Source organism: Mugil cephalus, chromosome 5 (assembly GCF_022458985.1).
Source record: "Mugil cephalus isolate CIBA_MC_2020 chromosome 5, CIBA_Mcephalus_1.1, whole genome shotgun sequence".
In the NCBI taxonomy this organism is placed as follows: Eukaryota; Metazoa; Chordata; class Actinopteri; order Mugiliformes; family Mugilidae; genus Mugil; species Mugil cephalus.
The window spans coordinates 11,018,230-11,036,855 of NC_061774.1; the positions used below are offsets into that span (position 1 = coordinate 11,018,230).

General features: G+C 42.6%; 1 protein-coding gene across 1 annotated transcript in view; it reads right to left on the bottom strand.

Moving 5' to 3' along the window:
• The window catches only part of ahnak (AHNAK nucleoprotein), a 33,574-nt gene extending 16,507 nt beyond the window's left edge, over positions 1-17,067 (bottom strand). Inside the window, 6 exon segments of the mRNA XM_047584603.1 lie at positions 216-4,148; positions 4,266-4,492; positions 5,072-5,228; positions 5,341-5,399; positions 9,610-9,662; positions 16,803-17,067. Coding sequence (XP_047440559.1) covers positions 216-4,148; positions 4,266-4,492; positions 5,072-5,228 — 4,317 coding nt within the window. The 5' untranslated portion in view covers positions 5,341-5,399; positions 9,610-9,662; positions 16,803-17,067.
• Positions 17,068-18,626: the final 1,559 nt, after the last annotated feature.

The following is an 18,626-nucleotide window of genomic DNA, read 5'->3' on the forward strand; positions in this document are numbered from 1 at the left end:
TGATATGAAGGTAGCTTGAATTGGGTCCTTAGATTTTGCATCAGGGCCTTCAAAATCATATCTGGCCTTCAATGTCAACCTCTGGTGCCTTTACATTTAACACTTGCTTTTGGAGATTTTATGTCAACATCTGGGCCCTCCACTTTGGACTGTTAATCCAAAGGATGGAATTTTGATTTTAGGCATCTCAATACACTTTAGGCCTCAATATCAACCTCTGGACCCTTGATGTCTACATCAGGCACTGACATGTCTCCTTCAATCTTTGGAGCTTTCACATCCACACCTCCTTTTAGTTTGGGGCCTTTAAGATTGAAATCCACATCTGGCATGGAGATTTTAGGGCCTGAAATGGTCGGCATGTTGAATTTTGGTCCTTTGATCTTTCCACTAGGGCTGTCAATGTCAAGATCTGGTCCACTTAGTTTTACTTCGGGTGCTTTGATATCAATATCAGCTGTAGGAAGGCTGACATCTACTTCTGGCCCTTCAACATTTGGACCTTTCATCCCAAAGGATGGCATTTTGAATTTAGGCATTTTAAATCCTCCTTTGTGCCCCTCAATGTCAACATCTGGGCCTTCAATGTCAACCTCTGGTGCCTTTACATCAATACTTGCCTTTGGAAGATTCACATCAACCTCTGGGCCCTCCACTTCCGGACCTTCAACACCTGGACCTTTTATCCCGAAAGATGGCATTTTGAATTTAGGCATTTTAAATCCACCTTTAGGACCTTCAATGTCAACATCTGGTCCTTCAATGTCTATCTTTGGGGCTTTTATGTCCCCCTCAATCTTTGGAACAGGCACAGCAGCGTCTCCTTTTATTCCAGGCCCTTTCAGATTAATGTCTGGTAGCTTGGGTCCTGATATTGAAGGTAGCTTGAATTTGGATCCTTTGAGTTTTGCATCAGGGCCTTCAACATCAATATCTGGACCTTCAATATCAACCTCTGGTGCCTTTATGTCAATATTTGCCTTTGGAAGATTTACTTCAACATCTGGCCCCTCCACTTTTGGACCTTTGATTCCAAAGGATGGCATTTTGATTTTAGGCATCTCAAATCCACCTTTAGGCCCTTCAATGTCCACCTCTGCTCCCTTGATGTCTATTTCTGGTACTGACATGTCTCCTTCAATCTTTGGAGCTTTCACATCCACATCACCTTTCAGTTTGGGGCCTTTCAGGTGGAAATCCACATCTGGCATGGAGATTTTAGGTCCTGAAATGGTCGGCATGTTGAATTTTGGTCCTTTGATCTTTCCGCTAGGACCCTCTACATCAAGGTCTGGTCCCCTTAAATCTACTTCTGGTGCTTTAACATCAATGTCAGCTTTCGGTAGACTGACATCCACTTCAGGTCCTTCAACATCTGGACCTTTCATCCCGAAGGAGGGCATTTTGAATTTAGGCATTTTAAAACCTCCTTTGTGCCCCTCAATGTCAACATTCGGTCCCTCAATGTCTATCTTTGGCGCTTTTATGTCCCCTTCAATCTTTGGAACAGACACATCAGCATCTCCTTTAAGTTTGGGCCCTTTCAAATTAATGTCTGGTAGCTTGGGTCCTGACAATGAAGGTAGCTTGATTTTGGGCCCTTTAAATTTAGCATCACTGCCTTCAACATCAACTTCTGGGCCTTCAATGTCAACCTCTGGTGCCCTCATATTAATATTTGCCTTTGGAAGAGTCACATCAGCATCTGGGCCCTCCACTGTTGGACCTTTAATTCCAAATGATGGCATTTTGATTTTAGGCATCTCAAATCCACCGTTTGGACCTTCAGTGTCAACTTCTGGCCCCTTGATGTCTACATCAGGTACTGAGATGTCTCCTTCAATCTTTGGAGCTTTAACATCCACACCACCTTTAAGTGTGGGGCCTTTTAGATTGAAGTCCCCACCTGGCATGGAGATTTTAGGTCCTGAAATGGTTGGCATGCTAAATTTCTGTCCTTTGATCTTTCCGCTTGGACTTTCAATGGCAAGGTCTGGTTCTTTTATGTCTACCTCCGGTCCTTTAATATCAATTTCAGCTTCGGGAAGACTGACATCAACTTTCCGCCCTTCAACATTTGGACCTTTAATCCCAATGGATGGCATTTTGAACTTGGGCATTTTAATTCCTCCTTTAGGACCTTCAATGTCCACCTCCGGACCCTTGATGTCGACTTTAGGTAATGACATGTCCCCTTCTGTCTTTGGAGCTGACATATCCACATCACCTTTGAGTGTAGGAGCTTTCAGATTTAAATCCACATCTGGCATCGAAATTTTAGGTCCTGAAATTGTTGGCATGCTGAATTTTGGTCCTTTGATCTTTCCACTAGAACTCTCAATGTCAAGGTCTGGTCCGCTCAGTTTTACTTCTGGTGCTTTGATATCAATGTCAGCTTTAGGTAGGCTCACATCCACTTCTGGTCCTTCGACATTTGGGCCTTTCATCCCAAAGGATGGCATTTTGAATTTAGGCATTTTAAATCCTTCTTTGTTTATCTCATTGTCAACATCTGTTCCTTTGATGTCCACCTTGGGTGCTTTTATACCCCCCTCAATCTTTGGAACAGATACATCAACATCTCCTTTAATTTGTGGTCCTTTTTGATTAATATTCCAGTCTGGTAGCTTTGGTCCTGACAACGATGGCAGTGTGAGGGTTGCATCAGGACCTTCTGCATCAACATCTGGGCTTTTTACTTCAAACTTAGGTGCCTTTACATCTGGGCCCTCCACCTTTTGACCTTTGATGCTAAATGATGGCATTTTGATTTTAGGCATGTCAAATCCAGAACCTTTAATGTCAACCTCTGGAGCCTCGATGTTGGCACCGGGTGTTGACATGTCTCCCACAATCTGTGGAGCTGTCACATCCAAGCCAGCTTTGAGTTTGGGGCCTTTCAGATGTGAATCCACATCTGTCATAGAGATTTTAGGTCCTGAAATGGTTGGTCCTTTTATCTTACAGCTAGGACCCTCTGTGTCAAGGCCTGGTCCACTTAGTTTTACTCCTGGTGCTATGGTTTCAGTGTCAGCTTTTGTAAGGTTGACATTTACTTCTGGTCCTTTGACTTTTGCACCTGCATCCTTGATTTTACTAGAAACCTCTGTTGTGTTAACATCAACTGCAGGAGATTTTGTATCAACTTTCGGTCCCTTGGCTTGGATCTTGATTGTTGATGTTTTTATGCCACTCACACTGCCCTCTGTTTTGTATCCTGGAACTTCAATGACTGATTCAGCATCTTTAATTCCTCTTGTTGTGTCTGTCAGGTTGATATCAATCTCACCTTTCAACTTTGGACCTGTAACATTATCATCCATACCTGTCACTGAAATCTTTCCTGGCACTGAGGAATATCCTGTGGTAACATTGCCTAATGTGATTGTTGATCCTCCTGTTCTATCTGTGCTACCTATCCCCTTTGTCTGTGGTTGGTTGATGGTAAATTCAGGCATCTTCACTTTTTTCCCCTCACCTAGATTGAGACCAAAATTTCCCACAGGACCAAAAGACCCTCCATTTTCATCAGCTACAATGCCACTCCCTCTTATTGTAACATGCCTACTGCCAGTGTTTGTGCTGTCTCTTAGTGTCATGTTCGTGTCAGAAACCTGAATACTTCCATGTCCTTCCTCTCCACTCCCTCTCGAGATTTCAAAGCTTTCCTGGCCTTTAGCTATGGTCACTCCAAAGTTAGGCCCTTTAAATCTAAGATCCGTACTTTCTTTTTCCTCTCTTAAATTTTTTGTGGTTTGAAGTCCCCCACTACCCCAGTGTGTCTCAGTGGAGCTAACTTTTGGCACAGTGTAAGTTATATTGCTTGACTCAAAAACTCCCTCTTCTGCTCCCACTTTACCTGAAGGGCTCCCATGTGAGATTCGGATACGAGGTGAGCCATCTCCAGAATCATGCCGTAGCCCTTTGAAGTCTGGGCTTGAAAGTTCAAGTTGCTCACTGATGCCACTCGGCATATCCACTGTATAGGTAGTGATACGGCGAGTGATGGTAGTAATTGTGCTGCCATCGCTGCTCGTGCTGCTATGTCGTTCTGTGCGAACATCTACTCCCTCTGCAAGGTCTTCAGACTTCAGTCTTGGTTTAATCTTTTTTGTGTATATTCTCTTGTAATCCTCATCATCCCCACTCTGTTGATTGAAAAACAGTGGTAAGTAAAGTTTGAGTACTGCAGTGTGTTAATTCATTATATTCCTTACAAACAAATTATTTTGAAATTACTTTGAACAAAAAAAAAAGAAACTTACAAGAATGATGTCTGGACTGGAACCTCCAAAGCGGGTCTTGCCTTCCCACGTAAGGGTGCCCATTGGCGAACGACATGGTGTGCTCAAGGGCGAGTAGCAAGGGGATTTGTCTCCTTTGTTTTGTAGTTTCAGTCCAACCTTGTGTCGGTTCAGTGTCTTCAGAAGCTCTGCTGTTTCTTGAGAGCTCATGTTATCAAAGTAAATTGTGGCACCCACAATCTGGTCACCTATGAATGAAGTTGAGATAGCAACAAAAACTTCTGTTAAGGATGTAATGTACTTGGTATGTACTTGGGGTTGAATCGACTAGTGGACTACACGCATCTCCACTTTTGATGTTTTTGGCTTTCTACAGTATACAACATGTCTGCATTCCACCCTAGCAACTGACACGTTTGGTATCTATATGACCGATGGAACAATGCTTTAAGACGCAATCTATTTAAAACGTATCTCCATTGGATGTCAGAAATGTCAGTCAAAAAGCATGTATCAAAAGCAGGTATGAAAAAAAGAAATTTGGAGATACGTGTTTTTCATCGGACAGCGACGATATGTAAGTCAGTCCAACTGTACATGCTTCTTTTTACAATATGTGTTCAGATGAAGAATATTGATTTCATTGTTGCAAAGCATAACTTTCCACTGTGTTTTTACACCAGCAGTCAAAAGTTTGGACACACTTTCTCATTCAATGCAATGAGAAGTTCAAACTTCTGACTGGTACTGTATATGTGATGTCATCATCTAGTCGACATCGCCACATATTCAACTTTAAAAAATGAGAACAAAAATGAATTTGTTACCTTCATAGACTTTTCCAGATCGTGCTGCTGGTGACTCTCCTTTTACCTCCTTAACAAAGATCTCTCCTTCACTTGTCTGTTCAATGGTCAAGCCAGTTTTGTCTGGACCTTCCCAGTCTGGAAAGAGCACCTCTCTGGTGTCCTCTTCATCAGCCATCTGTATTGACAACCATACAAATATTCTCATCTCTGAAGTTTTCGACTGAAAATCACAAGGTAGCTGGCAAGAACTTACCAGAGGATATCACAATGAAAATGACAAATCTTACCTTGATTTTGTGTTTCTTTATTCCAGCCCTGGTGTAATGGAAACTCTGTTTTTGTTTTCCTGCACAAATGAAAGACAATAATAAGCATTCAAATTAAATCAGCCTAGACAGAAAAAAATATAAAACACTGTCCATTTGACTAAATGAACAACCTGCCCTGCTCTCCAAGTAGTCTGGGTTATAGGACCCAAAGGTGAACACTAGATGGTGTTAAAAGTCTTTCAGACAACACAGCCTCCATCTCCCCAAAGCACAAAGCTGGTAACTCCCTCCCTCTAGGATATTCTATGTTTTGGAAATTTGGTGTGACCACACCCTGAAGAGGAAAGCAGCCCAATCATGCGCCTACACAACCGCTCCAAAGTCAACAGAAAGAACAATGAGGGTTAACGCTGCCTCACTTGATGAAAACACACACACTAAGGTACAGAAATATATAGTAACACATCACATCAGTATCTTAATGTATTCCCTCCCTCAATGATACACAGGTCCATTTATAAACAATGGTCCCATAATAAAACAAGTAAGCATTCCAAGTATACACACACAGTGTACATCATATCTATTAATTAATGACACTATGACATATCAGTTGCAGTCCAGATAAACCATACATTTGTCTACTGTTATCTACTGTCACAATGACAAATCATCTCATGCTATTTTCTTTTTTTCATTTGACTTTAGATATGAATACGGGTTCCTTTAATATTATTACAATTCACCATATTTTTATCACCTAATATCAACACAACAAAATTCATTCTGCGCTTTTCTATATCTGTGTGCACTGTTGTGAACACTTTTGTAATCATCATGACAATAAGGTGTGTTTACATAACTTCCAGACATGCCTCTTCAAACATGCTGATGAGTCCTACTGACTCTCCTCTCTGACACATATAACTCATTATTTCATGCATGCTTGCATTTGTGTATTATATGAATGCACTGCAGTCATATAATACACTCTTGCTGTCCAAGGTGACTTAATTGTTTTGGGATTCAGTCATTTGCTCTGGTATTTACACGACGAAACCAAACTGAAATCTTTAACATTAATAACCAACCAACCCATGCATCCACCTGAACTATCACCATATAATCAGTATCCAGAAGGCCTCCAGACTGCAATACATTTTTTCTATTTGCGTATAACCCATACAAATAGCAAAAGCCTGTCTGTTGCTAACACAAGAGAAATATAATATTATTGTCGCGATGGTGATTGATTGCTGGTGTTTTTACCAGAAACCTGGAAGGAAGTCCATATACACTTGAAATATACATTTGAATATACAGAATCCAAACATCAGACTGGCAAATTCAAAACCCCAGCACCTCTAACATTTCAAGGGAGACAAAGAAGAGACTAGTAGTATAGAAGTATACCTTGCAACAGTTCTAGTTTCAAATCTGTAATTCCCGTGTGATCAAAAATATCCCTTATGCTTGAAAAAAAAAAAAAAAAAATTCTCCTGACATTTTATTTTATTTTATTCATTATATACTTTATAGTATTCTACTACCATACTTCTGAGCAATTTAGCACAACTGTAAATAATACAATTACACCAGTAAGCCACAAATCCCTTCCTCATTCCCTGAAACAGACACACTGTTCAGCAAGATAACCAGCTGCTGGAAGCAAGGGGAACCTGAGGCAAGATAAAGAAACATCTGTTTCAAAAGGATTGGTAAAATGTATCCCTCACTCAACGACCATCTGCCACTCTTGCTGCACTGCCAATATACAGCATGTTACGCTGGTGCTTTTGTTTATTTGCTCAGATGTGAAACTGCAAATCCAAGTGGTGAATATAGCTTTTTATGTATGAATGTGAAAGGGAAAGAGACCTGTTTGTCTGCTGACAAAACTATGTTTTAGATTTTGTATTTTTCCATAGGAAATTTAGGTTGCGTATCAAATTATTGCCATATTGCTGGCCTGATTCCTTGCACAGAGCAACAGTGAGCGAATGTAGTAACAAAAAGAACAACTTTTGTGACTGACTGTTCTCCAGAGTTTGTTGGACTGCGTCCAAGTGCACATGTATGCCAATTAACACATGTCAAAAAATAGACAGGCTCTGTGTGATTGGGAGTTCTGAAGAATGCATGCAATGCTTTGAGGTAATATTAAACCCTCTCTCAAAAATAGCCTTTTGCAGAGTCCCACGACTAAATAACACAAGCCAGGACCTCTGGGGAGTGATCGTACCAGAGAATAGGATGGTGCTTATGCCAAACATGACGCCAACCACTCACAGGCTCCTACAACCTGATATTGCCTTTCTTTCTCCCTCTTTCCTCCACCCTCTTCTCGGTGTATTGTGTCTGCCAGTGTGACCCGATTGCACCTTGAAACCCGAATCTTTTAAGACCTCAAGCCACAACAGTTTTATGCATCGGTTAGAGCACAAATGAGTGAAAACGTGTGAATAACAAGGCAGTGCGCAGTACCAAAGACCCAGTTTTATCCAGTTAACTTGTATGAACTAATTTTACTCAGGCCAGCAGACACTTGTAGTGTCCTAACCATGCTCCTCTGACCTCATCCTGAGAAGAAACCAAAAGGAATTTGTGTTTTCCCCATAGGTCATTATGTGCCCATTTTAACGTATTCACATCCTCTCTTCATTCAGTACGGTACTGACAAAGTTTTCACACGATCTATTTTTCACGTGAGTTTATTGACATTGCATAGAACTATTGTGCTTGAGAGGCCACAGTGAATATGAAGCACTACGAAACAAGGCACGTATTATTGTTGGCTGGATTAACTATTTAGAAAAAAAAAATGTCTCAAGGGGAAGGGAACTTTCTTGCACTTACAAAAACGTTCCCACTTAAAGGATTAACAATATATCTCTGTCTATGCCTTTGCCCTTTGATTTATATGTATACATAATCACATAGGATGTAATTAATAAAATGTTTAACTTCTCCTCTGACAATTTGTCCTTAAACCAAATCTTTTCATGACTGAAAATTACCAACTAGGCCCGTCCTTGTTCTCACAGTGTGTTGACATATTGCTGGCAGAAAGCCGCGGGGAGGGCCTTGGGCACGCAGCAACATAGGAGGGTAGGAAGGAACATAGAAAGAGGGAGGGATGTGGAGGAAAGAGGAAATGGTAAAAAAAGAAAGTGAGGATCGCAAGTAAGAAAAGGAAAGGAATGTCTGCAAAACTGGAATGTTAGGCAATGCGTATCGTGAAGAAATGCAATGTGGGACAATCACTCAAGCATGTCTTCAGAAGCATTGGGCAAACTATTTAATATCAGCAAGACATCTTTTATATATATATTTTTTTTTACTGTGTTCAGTCCCAAGTATTTCTTTTTCGCTTTATATAAGCTTAGAATATGCCATAATGTGGCAAATAATCACAGCGCAACCACAAAATTCCTACATCTACAGATCTGTGTGTGTGAACAAGCGCTGTACAGTTAAATGTCATGTTCCTGTAATGATGAGAGATGCAGTCAGTGACTCAAAGCAATCCAATCACAGTCCTCAATCACTCATTTCTCTGACATGCCAGAGTGTACACATTCTTAAATTTGATAAGTGATGACATCAGAAAGCTCATCGCAATGTGAGTAAAACTGGCATGTGAAACTTGCCGGGAGAAAAAAATTAGGGTAAAGGGAGACAGACAGACTTGTCTGTTTTTCATGTTTTATTATGTCTTGGTATGTGTGGTGAAAGGGGGGATGTGTGGAAAGCCAGCCACACAAAAGTTCTTGTTAACTACAATGAAACCCAGAGCATTTCTGGTTACAATCTCTTATGTCCTGTCACTGGCCATCAGAAGCATCTTAATTACTGCTAGCTTGTCCCTCCTTATAAAGGGAATAAATTATCCACAGCTGCCGACTACAAACAGTTAAAACAGCGCAGAGTTTGGCGGGCTTTTGACAGGTTTGGGGATAGGGGTTCAGGGGGAACAGGTGGTCGGTGGGGGAGGAAGAAGGCGTGCAACACGGAGGCATGGGGCGCAGAAGCAGCCAAGTGTCAGGTTTCTACAAGGCAGGCCTTTCACAGTCGAATGGCAGAGGCATGACCTTCCAGGTTCAAAGGAAGCTTTGCAGCAGACATTCCAACAGAGGTTGGGCATCTGGCCCAATTAAAACATAATTCTGAGGTGACAGTGACTTGGACTGAAGTGACAGGAAGTACAAAAGTCAGTTTTCTTTCCTTTATCTAGTCAGTAACAGTTGTAGTGTGTGGTGTTTTGGTACCACGTCTGAGAACACTTACCTTGGATTGCTCAAGCAAAGCCAAGGGCTTTAGTCCGATCCGTCTCTTGACTTCTGTTGACAAAAAAAACAAAAATGGAATTCAGGTTTAGTTAATATGATTTGTTAAAGGTAAATTAACTTAAGAAGTCGTTTGTAGGACTGGCTAAGAGATCGCAAAAGCTGTTGTGTTAAGAGGCGTGCCTACATATGACACAAAAAGCCCTAAATGCAGTGGTTACACTCAGGATTTACTCATGGTATTTCACTATACATGGTCAATGGACTGGTGATGTCCAATCAGGGCCTTTAGTGCTTATATAATAATTAACCAACCAGTGGCAGCAGCACTGACCCTAGTAAGTAATTATGCAAAACTCCCTTTTGGTAAATAAATCCAGCCACTTGTTTGATGTACCGCACAAAAAAAAACATACTATATAGATATAGAAGCAGATCGAGTTCTGAAGGAATTTGAAAAGGAAATGCACTCTTAAAATATGCACATGAATTCTTGTGCTTTTGTTTCACCGCTGAGTTCAGTGTGAAACCATTGCAACAGAACAGGACGAATGTGCAGCCATACAAACAAATGATGGAAATTGTATTTGCAATTGCTCAAGCTTACTTCTACTCGTAGTGACTAGACCAGCGTGTTACATGTCTTTTGAGGGTTCTTGTGTCAACCTAACAGCATATTGTGAAACAAAGCCTTCTCTTTGTCAGTCGCAGTACAAACAGAACCAGACCTGATGTGAGCACAGACAGGCATCTACCGGTGGGAACATGTCCCTCAGAAACATTCTTCGAAGACAGGCTGTCCTACCCCATCATTAACTTCCCCCTCCGCAAAAGCCCCGCGCCCAATAAACTGAACTGCTCACTGCTTTAGTGGAAATTATGCCAAATAACTGTGTTTGTGAGAAAGAAACAATTGTTAAGCGGTCAGGATTTAATACCAATGAAAACCAACGAGAGTGAAAGTAACGTTCCACTAACGCTGATGCAAAGCTTGTAAAAGGACTGTAAAGTTTTGAGCAAGAATGTTTTTGTTACTGACTGTGTGTTTGAGTGGGTCTTATACTGACATAGATAGCACATAGCTGAGATAAATGGCAGCCAATACATGGCTGTCATTATGTTTGTGTGGGGAGACTTGCGCCGCAGCAGCTGTGTACACTCTTTGGCCCGTGCTCCTGTTACAGAGTCGCATTCAGGTACCGTCTGACTGACAGTTTTAAAAGGTGCAAGATGCAAGATTAGATAAAGAGGCCTGTAAATTATTATGCTTTTGTATATGTGATATTTGTACTCTGATTTGTAAAGAGAAATATGTAAAGTGTTTTTTATTTATTCTTTTTATTCTTTCTGTTTCTTTTTTTATTATTATTTACAATGGCCGCATCAGATTAAACTAACCAAAAAGATAAGAAGTCAGTTCCCCAATCCTCTGTACTTGTTTCCTTGGTGAGATCACACACATAAACACACACGCAGGTATCTCGGCAAAGCGAAATGCGGGCGCTAGCTGACAGGGGAGCATGAACAAAAACACGCGCAGTGTGAGTAGAAATACCACACCGCAGTCCACGACGCACATCACGTCGCTTCGCCCCTGTGCTTTGCTTGCAGAGGGAGCAGCTCAGTGCACGGCCCCACCCAGCCTCCAGTCACACACATTCCTTGATAGAGCCGTCAGGCCAGCTGGAAGGCAGCCCAGCCTCTCCCCACGGTGACTAACTCCAAAGAAATGTCCTCTTTCTCTCTGACTCCAGCTCCATTTTACGCCGCCCACCGTGTACCCTGCTTGAGTGCCCACCCCCTGCTGTCAGTCCACCACACCCCCCAAACCTCCACGTTCTGCTCAAATAAGCAAGAACACCACGTTTACTGAGATATGCACGTTTAAAAGGCACCCTGAAAAACACTCTTTGCAAATGAAGAGTAACTGAACAGTTTCATTATTTAAACTACCATGATTAGTATGGCAGTCATTCTCATCATTATCATTTTACATGACACCTTGGGCCTTATCTTTCCTCCTGTCACTTGCAAACACACACCTGAAGTGTTTGACTGTGATAGTTTGTGCTCAAGTAGGTCAAAATTCACTGGAAACTGATCAAAGCAGCTTCAGTCAATCCACCGAGCTGATTGCCAAATCCAATCAATTTGGTGAACAGAAGAGAGGAGCAGTGTGACTGTGATTACAGCTCCATCGTAAGTGTATCACGCACAGTGGTGCTGGCGAGTGATAAGATTTGATTATGGCCAAATAAAAAGACCTCAGTGCAGAGTGGCTAAGAGGGAGGGAGAGCAGCAGTGACCAAATCAGTCTCGTCAAAACAGAATAGACTCCCTGTTCCCTTTGCTGCATTGTAGTTTGACACAACAAGTACAACAAAAAGAGACACAGCAGGCCACAGCCTTCAGTCTCTCCTCAAAAGCGGCAGATAGGACATGCACGCGTGACGCATATAAAAGGAATGAGCGTCAAAATAAATGGTTCTTTTCTGCACCCCACAGTCCACATAGCCCTGAACCAAACCACAAGTCCTGCACAAGACCATAGCCTGCCCACTGACGCCAACTTGGCCTGGTGCTGATTAAACCATTGTGACTTTGGCAGGAGTCAGGCACCAAGTGGAAAAACTGAACAAAACTCTTAAAAAGCTCCTCTCTTGCTTTTACGAGTTCACAAACAAAACCAGGAGTCGTGCTGAAAGCATACTTCGGCTATGACCTGATTTTCACGTAAATTATATTTTGAGACACAAGTTCTCAAAATCACAGAAAGACAGAAGATAATATAGTATATGAGACGGTAATGACCAAACAACCCATGACTCCTATCATGGGGCTTTCTCTATTATACCACTTAAGAGGTCTTAGAAGGGAGGATCACGCTGTGAATTCCCTCTCCCGTTTTTCCTTTCTTCTTGTGAAGGGCACCACACACTGTTGCTGTTGTGGGTGTCTAAATTCGACTGAGACAGTGCATTCAGTGTTATGTGCTGTACACACAACTTGACATTTGAAAGAACACGTCAATGACGTTTCCGCAAAAACGAAACACAACTTTTTTTGACTGGTCTGTTCTGAAATGAGAAGTGATCCTGGGATGGTGCCCATGAGCAGTTTCAGAGCCAATAACACTGGGTTGCTAAGAAGAAATACATAGGATAAAGAGAAGCACGGGCGAGTTCGTTCTGAATAGAGATATTCAGAATAATTCGGTGGCGGATGCAAATTGTGAACCAGCAGAACTAGTTACACCAACGTCAAAGAAGATTGAGGTTTGCGCAGTGGAGCTTCATGAACAGTTGTGTTACGAGAGGTTTGCCCTTAGCAACCTCACACAGTTCGAGCCACGTAACTGCCCCGGCTAAAACGCAATTTAATTTGGCCATTTATTAGTCTCAGTCTGTGACAGCTGCAGTTTGAACAAATGCAAGTCCATTCATGGAGAAGAAAAGAGGGTCAGGAAGAGACAACCAAAGCAGCAGAGTGTAAATATATACGAACATACATACGTCGTCCTTAGTTGTAAAACTTAAAGGCTGGATATTCATGCCTAGTACTGAGACCACACCAGAGTTGTGCGGAGTTGTTTAGAGCAAGAGAGAGTTATTGGATGGGTGAGGAGTGCCATCCTTGAGTATCTTGCACCAGATAAAGAAAACCTAAACAAAGCTGAATGTAAAAAGCTAAATTTACATTCCAAGCACTGCTGCCCTGACATTTCGGGCGCCTCACTCCGAGCAGAGTTTTGGTAACAGATGCTTCGTGTCATTCCTCACACAGGACAACGTAACAGTTTTTATGGGGGTAGGGCTGCTGTTCAGGCGGCGAGGTGAGTAGGCAGACTGTGCGATGCTGCAGAAGTTGTATAAGAGCTCTTGTTTTGGGTTGGCCTCGTGCAGACGTTTGGAAGAGCGGCGGTGAAAGTCACTGGCTTATCAAGCAAAACAGCCTTCACACCCTTTTTAAAAATATTCCTCCGAGCTCATAGCTACAGTAAACAAATCTAAATTGGACACGCGTGGATGGGTGTGGTTTTAGCAGATTATTATATGTGACTTGTGATTATTATCTAATTATTACCTCTCAAATCACTATTTCTCAACAAGGAGGCAAGCTAATGATGGGCGCTGCACAGGGAACACTGAGGACATGCTGAAACATTCCAAGCCAGCACAGGACGGGTGAGAAGGGAGTGGCTGCTGGGTGGATTGCCTCGAAAGTCCTTCTAAAATCGCACACTATGGTTAAATGTTTATTTGCAACTGCTAGGAAACTTCCCTCAGTGGAAATCTTGAGCATCTACAAATTTGCTATTGTTCTATGCAATAGCCTCAAGGGTGGGGCTTCATCTGGAGCTCCAGGATGTCCGAGCGCTCGGCTCTGCTTCTAAATACGTGCCAAGTGTGAAGAAAAGTTTTGTGAAGCACCCTCTCTCCTTTCAACTTGCTCAGAACATCCACCTCCCTCCTTTCACCACACACACTGTCTCTCCACACACCCATGAGGAAGTGGCAGAGGAAGTGTGCTAGAGACCAGTTTCCTTGCGTTTCACAGTGGCACGAACGTGCAACGCCACTCCTCTCGCCGGCGCTGTCATCCAGCGGAGCAGGAACATGCAGTGGCGCTTTGATATGGCTTCAAACCATCGTGGGGTAGCCCTCTAAAGGCGCTGTTTGTCATACTGGCGGCAAGTGCTGCTGAATGATCGTTAACTGCCGATCTCAGCCACGGCGACTGAGCAAAATGTAACCAGTGAAGCGGCATCAAAAGTTTGCGGTGTGGTTTTTTGGAATTCTAAATGTCCTGCATGACTTCAGGTGACAACATAATACAGCCTCTGTACTGGTGCACTTGTAGACAAGCGCAAGTATTTACACAAACAGCATCCGCCTCAGGCCAATTGGAGTTAACTGACATGCGTTACAGCTACAGGCAGTTACAGAGACCTGTGAACATTTCCGAGCTTGAATTATGGTCTTGTTTGTTATGTCTTTATAACGCCCCTGCTTGCAGCAAATCTGCACCTGCAAAAACCCGTGATACGTTCCAGCATACGATCATCATTTGAGAATTTTTAGAATTCAAACATATCCCGGTTTAAAGGGCAACCTACTACCCAACGACCTTTTAGCCCCCATGTCACCATGTGGCATTCGAAGCAGCCTTTATCATAAACAATCACCTTGACAAGAGCAATTTTAGAAATGCCAGACATTTACAGCAGCGGGGCACGTGATGTGGGCTGAGTGCGCACTGTGGAAAAGACTGTATGGAGTGAAGTAAGCAGCAGCAACTCTTGTCTGAGCTGAGTTTTGGGTGTGGCAGGAGGGAGTCGCTGAGGACAGGCAACTGCACACAGTGAAATTTGCCTTACAGCTGAGATTCAACAAAGGATCTTGCCTTACCCTTTTCTTATCTACGTCTTTCAACTCGAAGTCGTCCATGTCATATCAAACACAGGCCAGACGACATGCAACGATTACAGCTCAAACCACACATGAAAACACGCCATTTGGGCTTTAATTATGCTATAGGCGTAACGGCCGGGTTTCTGAAATGGGGTTTTCTCTTTCTCCAAACGTGCAAAGTCTTAGCTCCCCCTCTATGCCTCAAACCTGGTTTCAATTAGCTTGTCTTTCCAAACCACTACATTCCATTACTCCCCTCCTCACCCCCGCCCCGCCCATCCCCCCCTCACTAACTCTCTCTCGCTGACTCTCCTTCCCTGTCTTGCTCCCTTCTTCTCCCCCTGCACGCCCTGGCCTGGAGCCCAGGTTAGGAGACCCAAGGTAAAACCGAGAAAAATAAATTTCTCTCGTTCTAAGACTTCGAGATGTCGGTCACAAAAGCACGCGTACGCGCTTCGGAACCAAGCATCGGTGGCAGTTTTCAACTTCGCATTATGTAACATAAATAAAAGAGAGGTATATCTTCTTAAAGAATGGATTCAGGAGACGTTTCACAAACGCAGTTCGCATTGAAAAAGCCTGAGACTTTCAGACTACACGTGAAAGATAATTATACAGCACCAGGCAACACAGGGACGAGGCAGGAAAAATAAGTTACGATCAGTACTTTTCATTTTACTGCCACCCCTTTGGATAGCTTTGGATATGCACGTAGGGTTATAGTGCGACGGCTATCTGCAGCGTGTGGGCTTTTTTTCCTCTGACTGTAAAGGGTGTGCCTCTGTGAGGAGACAGCGCAGCAAGAAGGAGGGAAGGAAAAAAAGAAAGAAGTGGGAGGAGGGAGGTGAAGGAGTGGGATCCACACCCAAGCCTGTTGCTGCAGGCTCTCATAGGGAAGTACCTTCAGTTTTTAAACTTCCAAGTTCCAGCAACGGGCAATGGACAGATAAGAGAAACTAGATAACATCAGCAGATACAACCTCTACGACTCTTTTATCGTCCCGACCTATTTTTTCCACACTGCTTTCATTTACTCCTTTTTGACATTCCAGTCCAGTTAAAAAGTGATCCAAGAGGAAAGGGTTTAATGTGTATGCAAAGGTCGTCCACGTTGCGCAACAGTCAAATCTCAACACAAATGGAGAGCCTTTTTGTTCTTAATTCATTCAACACAAATCATGTAAACATCAGCTCCACAAGAGGGGACTCAACTCGCACATGCATCTAGGATAACGACCTTTGTTAAAGGAAAAGCGAAGTGCGCAACTCCAGTCAAGTCCTCTGCATTCATGTGGTGGCTGTGGGTACACACCCACTTCTCATGCTCCTGCACTATTGGACATAACTACTTAGAAAGAATGATGATTTCCACATAAAATCCCTTCCACCTTACAGTTGTATAGAAACAAACTAGTTGCAGTGGAGACATGTAACATGCAGAACTTTCCCAAGCAAAAAATGTCTCCAGAGGAAAAGCAAACAGACACCACCCGAGATAAGCAGGTATAATAAAACAGGATAAAGGCATTGCAATCTCACTGCTGATACACATTCTCACTACGCGAGCCTCCTGGTATATTACAGGAATGTTGAACCGCAACAAACTTTTTTAAACTTTAACCAAGTTATTGTGTGTAAAGCAGTATTAAAAGTTTGCAGCACAGCTGAGACGGTCTGAAGTTCAGGTGGCAAAGTTTAGAAACACAATTACCAAACAAAATAACAAGAATAAAAAAAATTCAATTTCATTTGATTTAATGTGAGAAAAATGTGCATCTTTTACCTGTGCGCAGCCTTTGCGCCCAAGAAGCCTCACACCAGCTTGAGCATCCTTGAAAAACGTGTCCCCTTCTCCCCAGCCCAAGAAAAGCACTTTCGCACTGTCTCAACTTCGCAGTCTGTAAGGACTCTGTCACTCCTTTCCTATTTCTCGATCAACCAGACTTCCAGGGCGTTTTCTCTCCCCCCCTTCTCCCTCCCGCTTCTGCTCCGGGTTGATTTTAACCTCTTTTTTTTTTCTGTGCGGCTGCTTCTCTGGGTTGAGCAGAGTGGTTGGACAGGGAGCTGGGTAGGGCTCCTGTTTTGCAGAGGGAGGGGAATGCAGGGGAGGGGACCTGTGTGAGGGAGTGGTCCTCGGCAGACATGGGACCACCCACTGCTTCACACAGGGGCCTTCAGTGATATGCAACATTCAAGAGAAGACATTGCATTTCTCCAACACACATATCTCCAAAATGCAGCAGTAGTTTTAAAGTAGTTTTAAACATGAGTATGTGTATAGCTTAACTCTTATTTTTTTCTTTTTTTTTTTTCTGGAAGGAATGTGGAGATTTTTGCTTTATTTTGCAAAGCTTGGTTTATCCGTTTTAATCTGAGCTTAAAACAGCTTGAATTTGTTTCTTTTTACACCGTTTGGCTTTAGCTACAGAAAAGCACCGAGGTACACAGAGTAACACGTCACGAAAAAGATTATCATACGGCAGACAATGACATAAACGTGCTATTACCGCATTTAAACTGCTGCACACAAAGTCGCACAACATTGTCATTAACAAAATTACTCAGGAGTGAGTCTTTCACCTACACAAAAGGCAGAGAGTCTGTTTACAGGGCTAGATTTACAATAGAGGCTTTTGTTTTCACTACGCACAAAGAGACTGGTGAGCTTCAATAACTGTTCACTTTCATATAAACCACTTTTCTTTCCGCATTCGTTATTCGTATGGCTAAGTATTGAAAATTTCTAATTGCATGGATTAGATCGGGAGCTGTTCTCCCCCTGCACTTCCATGAGCAGAAAACAGCAATTGTAACCTCTGTAATTGTAGGGAGGAATACCACGCGCACTTTGCTGCATAATTTTGTAATAGTGCCACATCTCTGTGGAGTCCTTGTTGTCATTCAGCACTGCGTCTCTTATCACTCGCAGTCATTTCAGGCATTTACAGAACAAGCAGTGCATTAAATATTTCACAGGTGACAGACTGTGTTTCATTACGACAGAAAAAAAAAAAAAAAAGAGATGAGAGGATAAGTTGCAAGTCACACCGGGTGGCGCCTCCAACTGACTCAGAACGAGGGACTGCAGGTACGAACAGGCAAAAATCTCTGATAAAAACATGGGTTTGATAACTCTGAGATGCTCCTGTAGATTTTTTTTATCCCCACAAAACTATTTCTTCTGTCCTAAGTGATTGGGTGGATTGTTGACAGACCTCAGTCATGTCAATTTTAAGGTACCATCCACAGACGTTCCTGATATAAACCTATTGGATTCATTTTTAGACATTTGTAATGCTCACAAAGACCACCACTTATCCATCACTTCCTGTTCGGTATTTTATATTTTTAATTGAACTGTAATCTCTGTTTCCTCCTACATTCTTCTTCTTCTTCCTACATTCTGCCACACCCACAAATACACCAAGTTGGAACTTCTAAGAAGTTTCGCAAATGCGCTGGCATGTGGATGTATACATACATAACTGTGGTATAACACACACCTTGAAATGACCACATCCCTCCCTGTGCCCTGTGTCGTATAATTGTTCATCGAGGGAGTGGTGCGCACACGCCGGTACATGTGTGCAGACACATTTTCAATATT